Genomic DNA, 15,813 nt, shown 5'->3' with positions numbered 1-15,813 from the left:
ACACATATCCATCTTATTTCGATCTCTACCCTTTACCATCCTAACCTGCTGTACATCCTTTCCAGCTCATGTGCTCTGTCTAGACAATCAGTACAAGTCTATTCTTTCTCTTTCCTTACTAACCAGGTTCACATGCAACTCACTATACAAGTGTTTTCTCTTGCTTTTCTTGCATACACATTTGTCCATAAAAAAGGGGAAAAAATGAAAAAAGTTAAAAAGAAAAAGCAAAAGAAAAGCAAAATATGTGTATTGTCATTTTTCACAAAAGACCAATAGACCATCAAAAACTTAATATAAAAAATGGGGGAAAATTGGATAGTTTATAATTATGTTTCAGACCGAATTACCCATTGACCTCAAGTGGGTTGGTCAGGGATAGCCAGCTGGCCAGATGTGGCCAGCGAGTTATACAATACACAGCTCCAGTCTAAAGTGTAATACAGATGACTATTATTATTATCATTGTTATTATTAAAGTGTTTTATACAGCCAATGCTTCTAGTACAAGGAAACTGGCTGGCAGCCTGACAATTGCATTACTGTTCAGAGTCATGGTTATAAAGATGTAAACTTTTTATTTTGTTACTCCCCCCCCCCCCCCCCCCCCCTTGTATTCTTAGCTGTCAATACATCTGTGACATATTTGCTTTTAATCAGTCTTTGCACTGACTACTGATTTATCATAAAAGCTATATACAAAAAACTGTCTAATGGGGATTTCGGTAAATTTAATCAGCATGTCATGCAGCTGGTTTACTTACTATAGGACAGGAGATGTTAGAGGGAAGTCCGCTAGCGAGCTGTTAGGTTTTGTACCTGATGTGACTACTTTTTTCTCGCAGCACCAGGTATGGTCTCTTGATACTAAGCTCTCACCATTTCATTGTCTTCTTCCTCTTAGAAATACTACTTGGACTTCTTCATAAAAGCCATTAAAAGTTGACAAAAACATCATATTTACAGAGGTACATGTAAATGTAATTATAAAACAATGGAAGTACAAAGCGTGGCTGCAACCATGCTAATATACAAGGTTCTACATCCTTGAACAATTGTACTCTTTAACTAGGGTTGTTACCCTTCACAAAAGCATTGGATAACTATTGGAATTGTTCAGAGTCTTAGAGAAAGAAAGGTTGATTGTTTCTCATTGTCTCTGAATTAGCTAGCTAAATGCCTAACTATCTAGGTCAAAAGGCATGATCTTGTTTTCCCTTTTCACTCATTTGAAAAGCCTTTAAATGGGTAATAACTCAAAACAAGCCCCATATGTCAGGACCAGCCTGGCCACCAGGATTTAAGTACCTGAGTTCCTATCCTATAAAGGTTTCCCAGTGAATGAGGAAAAATAAGTGAAAATATTAAGTTGAGGATAATTGTAACTATAAATTGTAAATTGTAACTTAATTTTTTCCTTTAGGTCACCTGTGCTGGGACCTGCTCTTCCTCCTGGATTTTGCTGTGGAGCGTATGAAAACATTGTTGGTGAGGTTACCAGACTGAGCCCATTGGCAGTGAGTGAGAGGATGAGGATGGTGTGAGTGGACCCATGCTGGCAAAAGGTCAATTCAGGACACCTTGGCTCAGGACTTTGAGCACAGAACAAAAAGGATGAAAGAGAAGGTGAAAGACACAAAACAAGTAGAATGTTTTTCTTGCAGCACATCAGCTTATATTTTCACATTGGACCATGTTTGTACAGGTAACATCGAGATCAACCCCATGTGTCTTGCTAAATTTAGGTGATATAAATACTGTCAGATCGAATGTCATTTTCAGTTTTTGTGTGCTGAAATTTTGTGTAAAACTCAGACTTTGTACTTAGGAATGGTAAAGGAGAGATGAGAAACAATTTAGCCTAAGTTTTTATGTGTGGGGTTAACGTTTCAATTTTAATTTGACGTTTAACTAATTAGATTAATGGTATAACAGCCTGTAAAATTTGCATTAATGATCCCTTTGTACATCTGATTTGACTTTATGCTAAGCTTTTCTGAAAATTGCTGTAAAATGCATTAATATGTAAAAAGTATTTGCTTTTAAGTTGACTAAACTGAAAAAAAAACTGTCATTGTGTTGTAATTTTTTAACAACTCTTGTTTTTTAGTAGTGGCTAAGCGTAGTGAAGGCAGTAGTAGTAACGAATATGGACCTTCAGAGTCGCCATACTTCCATATTTCATTTACGCATGCGTGTGGCGGTTGCCCTGCTAGAGTTTTAACAGTCGTCATTTTAAAATATGTCAGAAAAAGGAGAGGTGGATTTGACCGGTGCCAAACAAAATACAGGCGTGTGGCTCGTTAAGGTGCGTATACACTCTTTGTAATAACATTAGTTAATGGGATGTACGGTGAGTTACTAATTTAAACACGGCTAAAGCTTACGGTCTGGTAGCTTAGCATCTGCTGCTAAGTTATCTAACGCTGGCTAAGTTTATCATCTGTAAACTAGCTCGGTTAAACTGGCATAGTACAATATTTTGGGAGCAGAACACACTATAAATAACTGGTTTAATTAGATGCTATCACTTAGTCTTCACAGTCTTGGTAAACAACACCCTTAGTTAGAATAATAGCAGTGCAAACAGTGACGGGATGTACATTGGATAAAATCTTAAGATATACACAATTAGCTTAGCGATTTAGACCAAAGTATGTGACAAAACTGCAAACGTAACAGTTTCTTTTTAATAGTGGGAAAGGAGTGTAATAATGATTATTGCTTATATTTTGTGTATGTGGATAGTTTAACTATAAATAGTGTTTCTTCTTCCAGGTGCCCAAATACCTTTCTCAACAATGGGCAAAAGCGACAGGCAGAGGAGAAGTTGGAAAGCTCCGGATCTGCAAGTATGTGAAGTAACTGAGCATTTATAAAAGTAGTAGAAGCCAACCTGCAAAGTTTCTTATGTGTGTCATGTGACATGGGAACTGAGTCTGTGTTGATCAATGGTAGGGGTTAGCTGAGGCTAACTACATATTTAATAGAAACAGTATTTTGGTCATATGCCGTACATTTTAAATATTTTTTTAGAAAGGCCCCTCAATTGTATTTTCTTTTCTTGTTTTTTATTTCCAAGGAAAGGAAATCAAGGAAAACCAGAGGTAAGGATTGCTCTGCATCCCAGTACTCTGACATACAGCAATGGACTGTTTTAGTAAGAGCCAAAACATTAAATAATCTTGATGTGCTCACAGGTTGTTGTCAATGTATTCATAATTGGGGAAACAAAATATATAGTTTGAATTTCAATTATTGTATTTAATTGTAGGGTGTTTAAGGGTAGAGATGGATATGTACTACCAAGTGAAGGGAGTGTGTTGAGAAGATGGAAGGGGTATTTTGAGGAGCTCATCATTTAAGAAAATCGGAAACAGAAGAGGATGGAGAAAGGACAGTTAATCAATCGGAAAGTACAGAGGATTAGTAAGGAGTAAGTAAGGACAGCTTTGAAGAGGGTGAAGAGTGGAAAAGTAGTTGGTCTTGAGCTATGGAAATGTCTAGAAGAGAAGGCAGTGTACTTTTTGACCAGATTATTTAACACAGTCTTAGAGAGAGAGAATATGCCTGAGGACTGGAGAAGAAGTGTAGTAATAATAATTATTTTTGAACAACAAGGGTGATGTGCAGCGCTGTAGCAATACCATAAAAATATGGGGAAAAGTATTTGAAGCTAGGTTAAGAAGACAAGTGATGATCCATGAGCAACAATATGGTTCTGTGCAGAAGTTCTTTGCTTTGAGTGTGTCGATGGAGAAGTATAGAGAAGGTCAGAAGGAGGCTACCTATGTCTTTGACAATCTGGAGAAAGCATATGATAGGTTTCCAAGAGAGAAACTGTGGTACTTAATGAGGAAGTCAAGATGTGACAGGGAAGTAAGTGAGGGTGGTGCAGGACATGTATGAGTAGGGCAGGGCAATATAGCCAAAAATATTTATCACGATATATATTTTAAAATTTGCAATAACAATATACCTGACGATATAATTGACACGAGACAAAGTACTTTACAACTCCACAACTTTATTAGTGCAAAAAAAATCCCACATCAATGTATTTTCACTTAAACAAGCAGCTGTTTTTTATGTGCATTAAATCTATATAAAAACTTTAACAGTGCAAATGCAAATTCCTTACTGACAGTTTAACCAAAAGGCATTTCCATGGAAATTGGCCGATATATCCTGAGCATAACCATATATAATATCTACAAAACTTAAAAAGAGGTTATAAACACACAATACGGTAATATTATGTTGAAGCACAGTACGTATCACTCCGCCAGGCTCCTGACTATAGTAGCCGTAATGCTCCGACAGTCCATTAAGCGGTGCGGTTTGGTAACTTACGGAAGTCGTACTAAAACATTTTTTTCAATAACAACGGCCCGCTAGCATGCTCTACCAAAATTTGTGCTTTGGTGTGTATCTGACGGACGAAAGCCAAACTAGTTCCACACCACTGAAGTTGCACCATTTTTACAAACCAATTCTGGTTCTTCTGTTTCATTCAACGATCCGCTTTCACCCTTCTCATTCACCGTCGTCGCCATGTGCGGATGAAAACAAAGGCACTGTGCATGTGCGTTTTACCCTCTATCGCAGGGGTCACCAACCTTTTTGAAAGTGAGAGCTACTTCTTGGGTACCGATTAATGTGAAGGGCTACCAGTTTGACACACACTTCTCAAATAACAAATTTCCTCAGTTTAACTTAATTATGTGTTATCAATAATAATTAATGATATTCATCTATGTACGGACACTAATTATGTTAATTATTTTTCACCATAATTATAAAGAATGCAAGTAGGAAGGTAGGAAAGGTAGGAAACATAAATATCAATATGCAACACTTTATTTCTATATATCTCTGCAAGTATTTACATTTTGAAGTGATCACTTCTACAACATTTTCACTTACCACTAACAAATTTTAACAAATCATGCACTGTTACATACATTATTTTTGTGTGTATGTAACATACAAAAAATCAACTTTCAAATTTTGCAGAACTTTTCACCAAATTGGCAGCATTTTAAAGCAAATTGTCACATGTTACACTTAACAAACACATTTGTTTTTCAATAATTAAATTCAACTTTGACATGACACTGTAATGTTGCCACTGAGAACATCTAATATGGCTTTCTTTGTTTGTTAGTGGGAAACCTGGCATTGCATGCTGTTCACCAGTGTGTTGTAATCTGGGGTATAACTTGACACTGTAACTCTGAGTGAGTCTTGCAGATGTGCATCGAAGAGTTCTGTGTTTGTTCTTGATGAAGTTCATGTCAGAAAAGGCTGATTCACAAAGATAGGTTGAACCAAACAGGCTGGCAACCTTCATAGCTGCTGTGCACACACCACTGTACTTTTCTGTGTCAACAAGGCACCAAAAGTTTGGTGCACCCAGATAGGCTTTGAGGTGGACGTCATTTTGCAATGTTACAGTTTCGATTTCCACCTGTCCAGCATCCAAGCTGAACACTGAACTTAGTTGCTCAGCAATGCATGTTGTGTCCACATTCATGAAAGGATTGGAAACAAATGAGACACATGGCTCAAGCTGATCAAGGTCACAAAACCTGTTCTCAAACTCTTGACCAAGTCGGTTTATGACTTGAGTGTACTTTTCTGCAACTTTGTCAAAAGTCTCAGATGCAGAAGCATTGTCTTTCAGCACCATCTGCACAGAGGGAAAGTGCAGCACCTTTTTTCTCTGTAAATGCACAGAGAAAATATTCATCTGGGCTTTAAATCCATTTAAAGCACTTATCATGTCAGCAACAGTCTTACCTTTGCCTTGCAGCTCACAGTTCAAATGGTTCAGTTTCCCAGTAATGTCTGTTAAAAACGCAAGGTCAAGTGTCCACTCAGTGTCCTCCAGCAGAGATGTGTCTTCCCCTTTGGATTGCATGAACTCCTTGATTTCACCCAAAAGTGACAAAAAACGAAGCAAAATCCGTCCCCTGCTGAGCCATCGGATTTCCGTATGTAGTAGCAGGTCACCATATTCAGCTGACAGCTCCTCCAATAGCACCTTGAATGTTCTGTGCTGTTTAGCTCTGGAGCGGATGCTGTTTATGATCTTCACGACGGGAGTCATGACGTGCTCGAAGCCGATCACCTTTGCGCATAACGCCTGCTGGTGAATGATGCAGTGGTAATGCATGAAGTTTGGGAACTCTGTGTCACCTTTACAGTGAGCGATGAATCCCGTATGTCGGCCGATCATAGCAGGAGCCCCGTCGGTAGTCACTGATACCAGCTTTTCCAACGGTACCTTTTTCTTCACGAAAAACTCCTTCACCGCATTATAGATGTCAACTCCCTTCGTAGTTGTCTTTAGCGGCAGTAGTGTCAGAAGTTCTTCTTTTGTGGAGAAACCATCAAATACCATCCGGATAAAGACCATCAGCTGTGCTGTACTGCTGCTGTCGACAGACTCGTCACACTCGCTCAAACCTGCCTTTAATTCGCGGGCCTTTTCCGCTCACAGTGTGCTGCATGGTAGCTTGTGTGACACGTTCGGAAATGTCTCTCCACGTTGTGCCGCTTTGCCGTTGCCACAGTTGCCCCGCAAATGAGACACACGCATGAATCTTTCACAGAGGTAAAAAAGAACTCTTCCTCCCATTCACTGTGAAAATTATGTTTTCTTCCTTTTTTCCGCCACGTTTTCCTCATCTCCTCACCTTTGCCTTTGCTGGTCTTCACGGCAACTGTTTCCGTGGAGACCAGCTAGCACTAAATATTAGATCATGATCTAATATTTAATAATAAACATTTTTTTTAATATATTATCTCTAACAAATTAACACCAATGCAATTGTGATTAAAAAAATAAAATAAATAGATGCAGCTTACTGGTAAGTTGTTATGGTGAGCTATTTTTAGAACAGGCCCGCGGGCGACTCATGTGGTCCTTGCGGGCGACCTGGTGCCCACGGGCACCGTGTTGGTGACCCCTGCTCTATCGCGATATTTCATTTTCTTATCATTGCCTAACATTATACTGGTATTACCGTGAAGGTTATGATATGGCCCAGCCGTGTGTATGAGGGCAGTGTTCAGGTGTGTTGTCTCTGAGCCCCCCCCCCCCCCCCCCTTTTTTTTTTGATGTGATGATGAACAGCTTGACAGATGAGCTCAGGCAGGAGTCTCTTTGGATTATGACATTGTGATCTGCAATGAGAGTAGAAAACAGGCAAAATAGAGCCTGGGGAAGTGAAGATGTGCACTGGAGAGAAGAGGAAAGAAAGTCAATAGAAGCATAATCGAATATGTGTGTGAATGATAGGGTAACAGTGAAAATCCAAGGTGTATAGTTAGTGATAAGTTTAAATACTTAGGGTACACCATGCAAAACAGTGAACAAAACAGATTAAGAACAGTTAGTGGGTGGAAATGAGTTTACAAGATTATAGCGACGAGTTAAAAATGTTCACATTTTCATTGGGAGGATTGGAAATGAGTGTATCAGATCCAGTTTTATTGTCATATCACAGATTCAAGTAAAAGTTGGTGAAAAAGTTTATATTGCAGAGCTCTAGCTTAGCAGATCATGATAAAAGAAACACAATGCAATCCAGTGTTTTCTATATGTGCAAACAAAAAGTAAAAGAGCATATGTCTGGCAACAGAATAATAATAATACTAATATTAATAAATCATAAATAAATAGAAACTTCATAATTTGTTCAGCAGCCTGATAGCGATTGGACAATGTCTCTTTTGCATCCAATTTCAATTTTAGACTGAGGATTAGAGCTGGGCGATAGAACGATAACGATATGTATCGCGATATAACTTTTACTCGATAGAAAAATTAAACTATCGTGATAGACCTCGCCGCTCTTGTCCTCTTTAAAAAAAAAAGAAAGAAAAAAAAGAACAGCCAATCCAAATTACGTAGCGCAGAGCCGAACCAATCACAGCCACAGCGTCACGTCACGTGACTTGTTACATACAGCACAAGTGCCAAGCCGCACATGTGTATTTGTTTGGGAAGCAGCCAGCCACCGCACCGCCCGGGTAATGGAGGAAATGAGTGCGCCGACTAGAAAAATCAACCGAGCGTGACCGAAGAGAAAACAGATGATGGTTCCAATGCCGGAGAGGTTGTCGAACGGAAGAGCCATAGAAGTTCCGTAGTGTGAAGGTATTTCGGCTATTTCAAGTCTGACAAAAAACAGAGTAGCGCGCACTGTAAATTGTGCCGAAAGCAAGTCTGGAAATACAATAAACTGGTGCATGCGCTACGTCCACACTTACCCGGGTATTTTTGAAAACGCAGATTTTTCTATGCGTTTGCACCTTTCGTCCACACGTAAACGGCGTTTTTGGTCACTGAAAACGAAGATTTTTAAAAACTCAGTTTTTGCATTTACGTGTGGACTAGAAAAACGGAGAAAACGCAGCGTCAAAGGTGTGCACATTTTTTGACGTCACACTGTGCGCCACGTTATTGTTTCAGTGAAATGAATTTCTACAATACTGTTAATTCTACTCTCTGCAGTGTTTAAATGCTTACATATACACACAGTTACTGTCCCTCCACACATACGACTCGGTTCTGCTTCTATGCCCCAGCTTTGTTTACTTTTTCCCACCGAGGCTTCTAGACTTCTGATTGGCCAACATTTCTGCACGGTTAGGAATCTAGCGCCACCTGCTGCTTTGGCATGTTCATAGCAGCGTTTTCCTTCATTTCTCCCTTTATGTGTGGACGGGATTATTTTTTTAAAACGAAAACGGAAAATCTCCGTTTTCAAAAATACCCGTGTACGTGTGGACGTAGCCTGAGTCTCTGACTGGAAGCGCTAATTCGTCATTCGGCTTTTGTCAGACTAAAGTAACTGTTAAAACTGTTTGAAAAGCTAAGCTATACAACAAGGAGAGATTGAGAATTCCCTTTTAGTTCTCAGTTTATTTGATATTGACAAAAGTTAGTCAGTTTTGTCTGTTCTTCTGTAAAACAAACTAAGATTTATTTTTAGAATTAATATTTTGTTTCTAAGTGGAATTGACAATTTAGTCTGTTTCATTTGTTCTATTTTGAAACTTAAACGCTTTAGCGGCTGCCTTTTGTGTAGTTTGCAATATTTGCCTTTATTTATCTGAAAAAGTCTCATGTTCCTTAAGTACATCTACCCTGTTGAACTTATTATGGGAAATAAATATTTAAATAAAAACAAGCTGCTGATTATTTCACATTTTACTTGTGAGCAACTGCACATTTAAATTTTACAAATATAGTTATTTGGCTTATATCGTGATATATATCGTTATCGCCTGAAATGAAAAAAACATATCGTGATATGAAAAAATCTTATATCGCCCAGCTCTACTTGCCATATTCCACTTGTTTGCCCACTGTTGAACTGGTGTCATGCACTAAGTTTTGGCGTTCTGATGGACCTCTGGACAACAGCTTGACTGGCTCTGATATCATCAGCCTGAAAGGCAGTGTTGCTGGCAGTGCTGCCTGAACCTTTTATTAAGCTAGGGATACTGGAGGGGATAGGTTTGGACAAGCTTCTTTGAAACAATGTCCCTAATGCAAATTCATGTACCTGGAAACTGCATTTCTTGTACTCAGTGGCATCACTTCTGTGAGCCCTGTTTACTACCTTATAAATGGCAACTAGATCCCAAGTGTGTAAATCTGTCCTGCTGCTAAAAAGAAAAAAATAACGTGATTGACTATTTACAGGTGTCTTTCACTTTGAATGAAGAGCTGACTGTGATTGACGGTATAGAGGATAAGACGGTGTCTGCACCACGCGAACACCCGTTCACCATGCAGTCAGTGGGAGGTCAGACATTGGCAGTCTTCACAGAGACTTCATCAGGTGACTTTCTGTTTTCCTCTACCACTGCTTTTTCTCTGCTTTCAACCTCTTTGCTGCAAGATGAGCTTGACCTAATTGCAATATCAGTTTTCTGTGTTAACTAATACCTCATTAGAATCACAGGTAAGTTGTGATTGGGAGATGGAGACGTCCATTTTGCTACTCGTTGTACAGTTTGCTGCCTTCATGAAGTTTTCCTGTTGCTTGCCCTTTTTTGTCTTTGTGTGATCTGAACTTTTTGTAGACTTTTCCTAGAGTGTCACATTGTCCACAGTCCTAACAGTGGGTACTCACAAGAAGTGTACTCTACATCGTGGATTAGTGGACACTCAGTGGAAAACAGAAGAGTCTTTTGTCTTTATCCAGTTTAATTTGTGTTTGTCTCTACGTGTTTCAGTTTCAGCGTTTGATCGTCTGTCATTTGTTGGGGGTTGACATTTTCAGTTCACTGCCAATCAGCACAGCCAATTTGGGAATCATTTAACATAGCAGGGACGCTTATCAACACAAATCATTGCTGAATTTGGAGTTGATTTTGTGCATGGGATTGTTTGGCTCAGTTTGAATTTCATCAGTCTCTTTTGTTCTTTCAGTATAATTAGGTTTTCAATTTTTGCATAATTAATTACTTTGCTATGGATGCCGGTGATCTTGAGCTGCAGTGGTTACTTTGGGACAGCATATTATATGTGTGTGCATTTTAGGGCTGCACAATTTAAATGGTTCCTTGAGCGAGGCATTAAGTTTGAAGAACTTAGACGTGATCAAGAAGACAGCTGCAAAAGCAGTGAGAGGAAGTCATGAGGTAGTAAAATCTAAACATTTTAGTAGAGCAACAGAAAAGATGAGAAGTGACTGTGTCTAATTGGAAAAAAGTGTATAGTTTAAATTAGAAAAGCAGTTTGGTAATATTTTCTTATATTTAGTTTCAAATGAGATTCATTTGTGCAGCCCTGCTATGCATGTGTATCAGTGGTGGGACAGGGCATCCGTCCTCCCTTGTTGTGCGGCCATGCTTGCTTTGCTCACGCGCACGCATTTGTATTTGCCAGAGATCGTGATGAGAAGCGTTGTGTAATTAAAAAACATTTTTGGTGTGCGACTAAACCCTGGGTGTGGTTCTTACTGTTGGATCCCTTCCATCCCTCGTATTTTTCATGTTCACCATCCCTCCCTCCCTTCCTGTAGGCCAGTCAGAAGAGAGATCTGATGGCAGCAGCTCAGGTTCGGGGGCAGGGACAGGCCCAGGTGAGTCCTCCGTTTACCTAGCAAGTGACAAAGTTGCACAAAGCAGCTCATGAAGTCAGTGAAGTGATTTAGGAATCAGACGCGAGGGTTTATTTTTCTCGTCAAGGGAAGTTTTTGGTATCACAGTAAAAAGCCATTTACATGCTAAGGAGAATGGCGCTGTGTGTAGTGACGATTGTAATGTCTGTCCAGTTGTATTTTTGGCAGTTATTTGATGTGTGTGTGTGTGTGTCTGCATAATCATTCATCCTTCAAAACTACTTGTAAATGTAGCCAATTTTAAGAACTTTGTTAAATTAAAAAAAAAAAAAAAGTGTCAGTTTTTTATAGCACATTTCATTCATCACTTAAACTCAGTGTTATAAGATATCTTTATTGCCATTGCACAGTCATACATAGTACAAGAGTACTATGTAGTACAATGAAACTGGAAAATCGCCATATCAATTTATCACCATAAAAGATAAAAACCTGTGTAGAGTTACAGTACCTTAAGGCAATAAATATAACAAAATGTTACAAATAAAATAAAACAGAAGTTAACACACAGTTATTAAGTGTAAAGCATGATTTTGACTTCTGGAAGAAATCTACGTAGTAACTTACAACGTAGCAGAAAACTCCTCTTAACCATCATCACTGCAACTCAGTTGTGGCAGGCTGTGTTTACCTGACATGTGGCGTAGGGATAAAAGGAATTTCCGGTTGCTTCATAAGTTACAATCTAGATTTCCTGCAGACGCATAATTCAAATTCATGAGCTTGAGAATCAAAAGGGTTTTGGTTTTTTTTAATGTAAACAATTGTTATTACAGTTAAGTGAAGTTAAAAACTAAATCTAGATATAGAAAAATTGTTTTAGTTAACTGAAATAATAAATAAAGTTTTGGAGGAAAAAAAAACAAACTAACAAATTATTTTGTGAGTCTTGTCTAATAAACTAATAAAAACTAAACTAAAACAAAGAGATTTCAAACAAAAAGTTAAGTGAAAAAAGAAAATCCATTCAGGAAACTAAACTGTACTTAAAACAAAAAGTCAAAATGAAATAAAAATGTAAAAAGAAAATTGAAAATAAAAACTATAAATGTGCCCATAGTGGTACCTGACTGTTGGTGAACAGACAGCTTGTCTGAAGAATAAGACCTCAGTAATAGGACTTCAGCACATTTAGATGTAATTCTGAGAATAGTTTAAAGATCTGCACGTGGTGACCTGACAGGCCTAATCGGGTTATAGACACTTGAGAGCTTTATTAACTATAGGAAGGGTTTTAAAAGATAATTCTGATTGCGATGGTGCAAAACAAACGTGATTATTTACAGTACAGATGTGTGCATTTTTCCGACTAAAGCAGTAAGTGAAGAACTATTCTGAGCCTTGGTGAACAATGTAAAAACAGTGTTTTTACAGAACTACAAGCACAAGAAATGTGGTGATTTAACAAGAATTAAGTGTGGCCAAAACATGTGTGCATGTATAAACTCTAATATTTACTAATTAGAAGTGGCAGAGGTTTTTGGTACTGGAAGCTTTTTGTTTTTAGTCTGTAGTTTGGGGAATTTTGAGTAAGAGTGGTTGAGCGGCCTTCGGTCTTGTGCACGTAAATAGTCTATGGAGCACACAAGATTATTAGCTTCTTATGCATTTGCAATAGAAAACGGTACGTGCTGGCTACACTGAAAGCCGCTGCCTCGAAGGGCTGAGGTATCAAATAACTAATGGGTTCCTAGAAAACCAGGAAGGAGTTCTGTTAACACTTAAGCCAGGATTATACTCTCCGTATCCACAAGTCACTTTGGTTTGGTTTGGTTTGTTTTCTTTGGGGGGGGGTGTTTATGTCCGCAAACAATGGCATTATGCTGGATTCTACTCTGATGTAGTTTCTCATACAGCACCTAGCAAAGGATTTTTTTCTTTCTTGTTTCTAAACTGTTTCCACTTATTAATTTACAGCATTTGTTTCTATCCCTTCTCTCTTAAAAATATGCCGTAAGTGCAGTGATGCACATGGACTAAAAGTCTGTATCAAGTTTTTTAATTAGCTACACTCTCTTTCAGATAAAATAACCTTGGAGGGAGTGGTAGTGCAGAGAGCAGAATGCAGGCCTGCTGTCAGTGAAAGCTATATGAGGCTGAAGAGGTGAGCATTTAACACTTAAAGTTACATGAAATAGCATGGATTGTCTTGTATCAGAATGTCTTAATACTGCATACATGTGGATGTTTTACTAGAAATTTATTTATATTTGTTTCATCTATATTTTATACTTACCAGGTAAAGTACTTCTCCCTGTCTCTCTAACAGGTTACAAATTGAAGAGTCCTCCAAACCGGCCAGGCTGTCTCAACAGCTGGAAAAAGCTGTGACCAACAACTATAAACCTGTGGCCAATCACGATTACAATGTAAGAAACCCAACAGAGAAATCTGTTTATTATTACACTCACTTTCTACACTTTTCACGTTAGGTTTAGTTCACGCAAGAGACACAATTAACTGACATCTGGCCAAGAATTTTCTTGTTACATTTTACTGCCTTTAGTATGTTCTTAGTTGTTTTTGACCACATGCTCTACAGGATTCACACACAAGGTGACCACATGTCCCACTTCACATAGTACTTCCCAGCACGATTATTTCATCCCCCATTAAATATGCATATTTCATCAGTGCCCCATATTTTTGATTTCTAATTATAAACAAAATACGGGAGATTGGAGTATCACAAAAAACATACAGATAAAAGCAGTTAATATGAAAAAAAAGGAAAACCTATTCTCATATTAAAATTCTGTAAACTGGCCCCTAATTGTTAATCTTTTCACATGTGTTGACTTTCCATGGATATAAATGGAAAATGAAGGAAAATCTACTACATTTTTTAGAAAATGAGTGCAAATTATATATTATCTCACTTTGCTGTTAAATCTTTAGTCTTCTCTGACTAAACTTAAAGGCAGACAGAGGCAAACAAACAGCTGCAGACACACTCTCTGCTACAATACAAGTCAATAAGCATTGTTTCAACATAGAATATAAAAGATGTGTTATTTTTCACTTTGTGACTTACTGTCTAAATCCCTTCAGAACGCATTAAGCAGAACTGATGACCAGTTTATCTGTTTGTGTACTTTTGGTATCTCCTCGTGGTTCTAGACAGCTTAAGTTGCTTTTCAAAGTAATAAATTTAGCATCAATTAATTAATCCCTTGAGATCTAATGAAGCACTTAAGAGATATTGTGCAGTATTTCCTTATTGAATGTATATAGAAGTTGAGCTGTTGCTATGGGGAGCTAACTTTGAATTCTCAACAAGCAAATTTGCCAAGTCCCACACCTGATCAATTTAGATGATATATGGTCTTTTCGATAGCCCAGAGTATTATCAGTCTTCCATGCGCAGTAATTAGATAATTGTTGTTTAGCTGACTTCTGCCTGTTTTTGCTGCAGCGTGAGTATGAGAGGAAGAAGAAGGAGGAGGGCAAGAGAGCCCGAGCTGACAAGCAGCAAGTGTTGGACATGTTGTTTTCTGCTTTTGAGAAGCATCAGTACTACAACATCAAAGACTTAGTGGATATCACCAAGCAGCCTGTGGTAAGACTTGAGAGCTCGGTTATAACTCATTTGAAACAGTACTATTGGCTCAAAAAGCTACTTTTACATTTAGCTTTAATTCTCAAGAATATTATCTCATATTGTTTTTCTTCTCAGATTTACTTGAAGGAAATCCTGCGTGATATTGGCATCTACAATGTGAAGGGGACACACAAGAACACCTGGGAGCTCAGGCCAGAGTACAGACATTACCAAGGCGAGGAAAAGACTGATGAATAGTTTTTGAATCCAAAGGTCAATACATGCTTTCCACTCAGAGGAGGGATTTCCTCTTAGATCAGAGCTTGGTTTGACCTGGTTTCTGTACATCAGGTCTGAAGATGCACTGGACAATGAGGTGGAGTTTTGCAGTCCCATCTCATTCTGTAGGAACAAAAATAAAGGGCACTATGGAGAAATCAGAGGTTAGGCCACTGCTTTTTCTGATGTGGTTCCCTTTCACAGCTTGAGTGTGCTCATTAGTGTTTTAAGAAGTAAAGGATCTATGACTTGAGGTTGAAAGCAGTGGATAATGTTTTTAAGTGTTTTGTATATCCAGAAATATGGGGTTTAATGTGGAGAGGACAAAATTTTTTTAGAAGAGAAACAGTGTTACTATTGGTATAGGTTCCACTCAGATTTTTGTGACGTTTCTTTTACAAGTCCGTTTTTGTTTTTTTTCTTCAATGAAACATGGCTCATCAGTTTTCCACACCACAACAAATTGGATCCACAATTTATTGTGATCTTTACTCCAGGTGTCTTCTTATAACCCACCTTTTGTATTATTTTAGGTTGTTTTATATTTGGTTGACTTATGCAATAAAGTGGTTTTTTTTTTCAATAGAAAACTTGTTTTTTAATTATATTTTCATAGCAGCCAGCTTAATACTTGATACAAAAGCATAAATGTGAAACCACAGTGACGACAAATCAGCATTGACCCAACGCAGCCACCCACTTTGGTCTTTTCAGTCTTTCAGTTACTGTCGTCTTCCTATCACTTCTAAGTAGTCTGGCCATTTTCCTGACATCAAGATGTCAGACCTGTAAATCCTAGAGATGGTTGTGAAGAATCATCCCACTGGACCAGCAGTTTCACTTAAA

At 38.2% G+C, this 15,813-nt stretch overlaps 1 protein-coding gene across 4 annotated transcripts; it reads left to right on the top strand.

Moving 5' to 3' along the window:
• Positions 1–2,153: 2,153 nt before the first annotated feature.
• Positions 2,154–15,557, top strand: LOC113020758 (general transcription factor IIF subunit 2-like). 4 transcript variants are annotated; one of them, XM_026164979.2, is made up of 9 exons: positions 2,154–2,308; positions 2,779–2,852; positions 3,083–3,107; positions 9,722–9,860; positions 11,049–11,108; positions 13,170–13,251; positions 13,417–13,516; positions 14,563–14,706; positions 14,824–15,557. In XM_026164979.2, exons 1-9 carry the CDS (start codon positions 2,243–2,245, stop codon positions 14,944–14,946), a joined length of 813 nt encoding a protein of 270 aa, XP_026020764.1. In that variant the 5' UTR covers positions 2,154–2,242; the 3' UTR covers positions 14,947–15,557. The 4 variants fall into 4 exon arrangements, with proteins under 4 accessions (XP_026020764.1, XP_026020773.1, XP_080158823.1 ...); XM_080302697.1 differs by having other exon boundaries at positions 2,155–2,308; positions 3,083–3,160; XM_026164988.2 differs by lacking the exon at positions 11,049–11,108.
• The last annotated feature ends 256 nt before the right edge of the window (positions 15,558–15,813 follow it).

Source organism: Astatotilapia calliptera, chromosome 1 (genome assembly GCF_964374335.1).
Source record: "Astatotilapia calliptera chromosome 1, fAstCal68.1, whole genome shotgun sequence".
Classification (NCBI taxonomy): domain Eukaryota; kingdom Metazoa; phylum Chordata; class Actinopteri; order Cichliformes; family Cichlidae; genus Astatotilapia; species Astatotilapia calliptera.
Note: the sequence above shows the minus strand (reverse complement) of the source record. Positions and strands in the feature narration are given on the sequence as shown.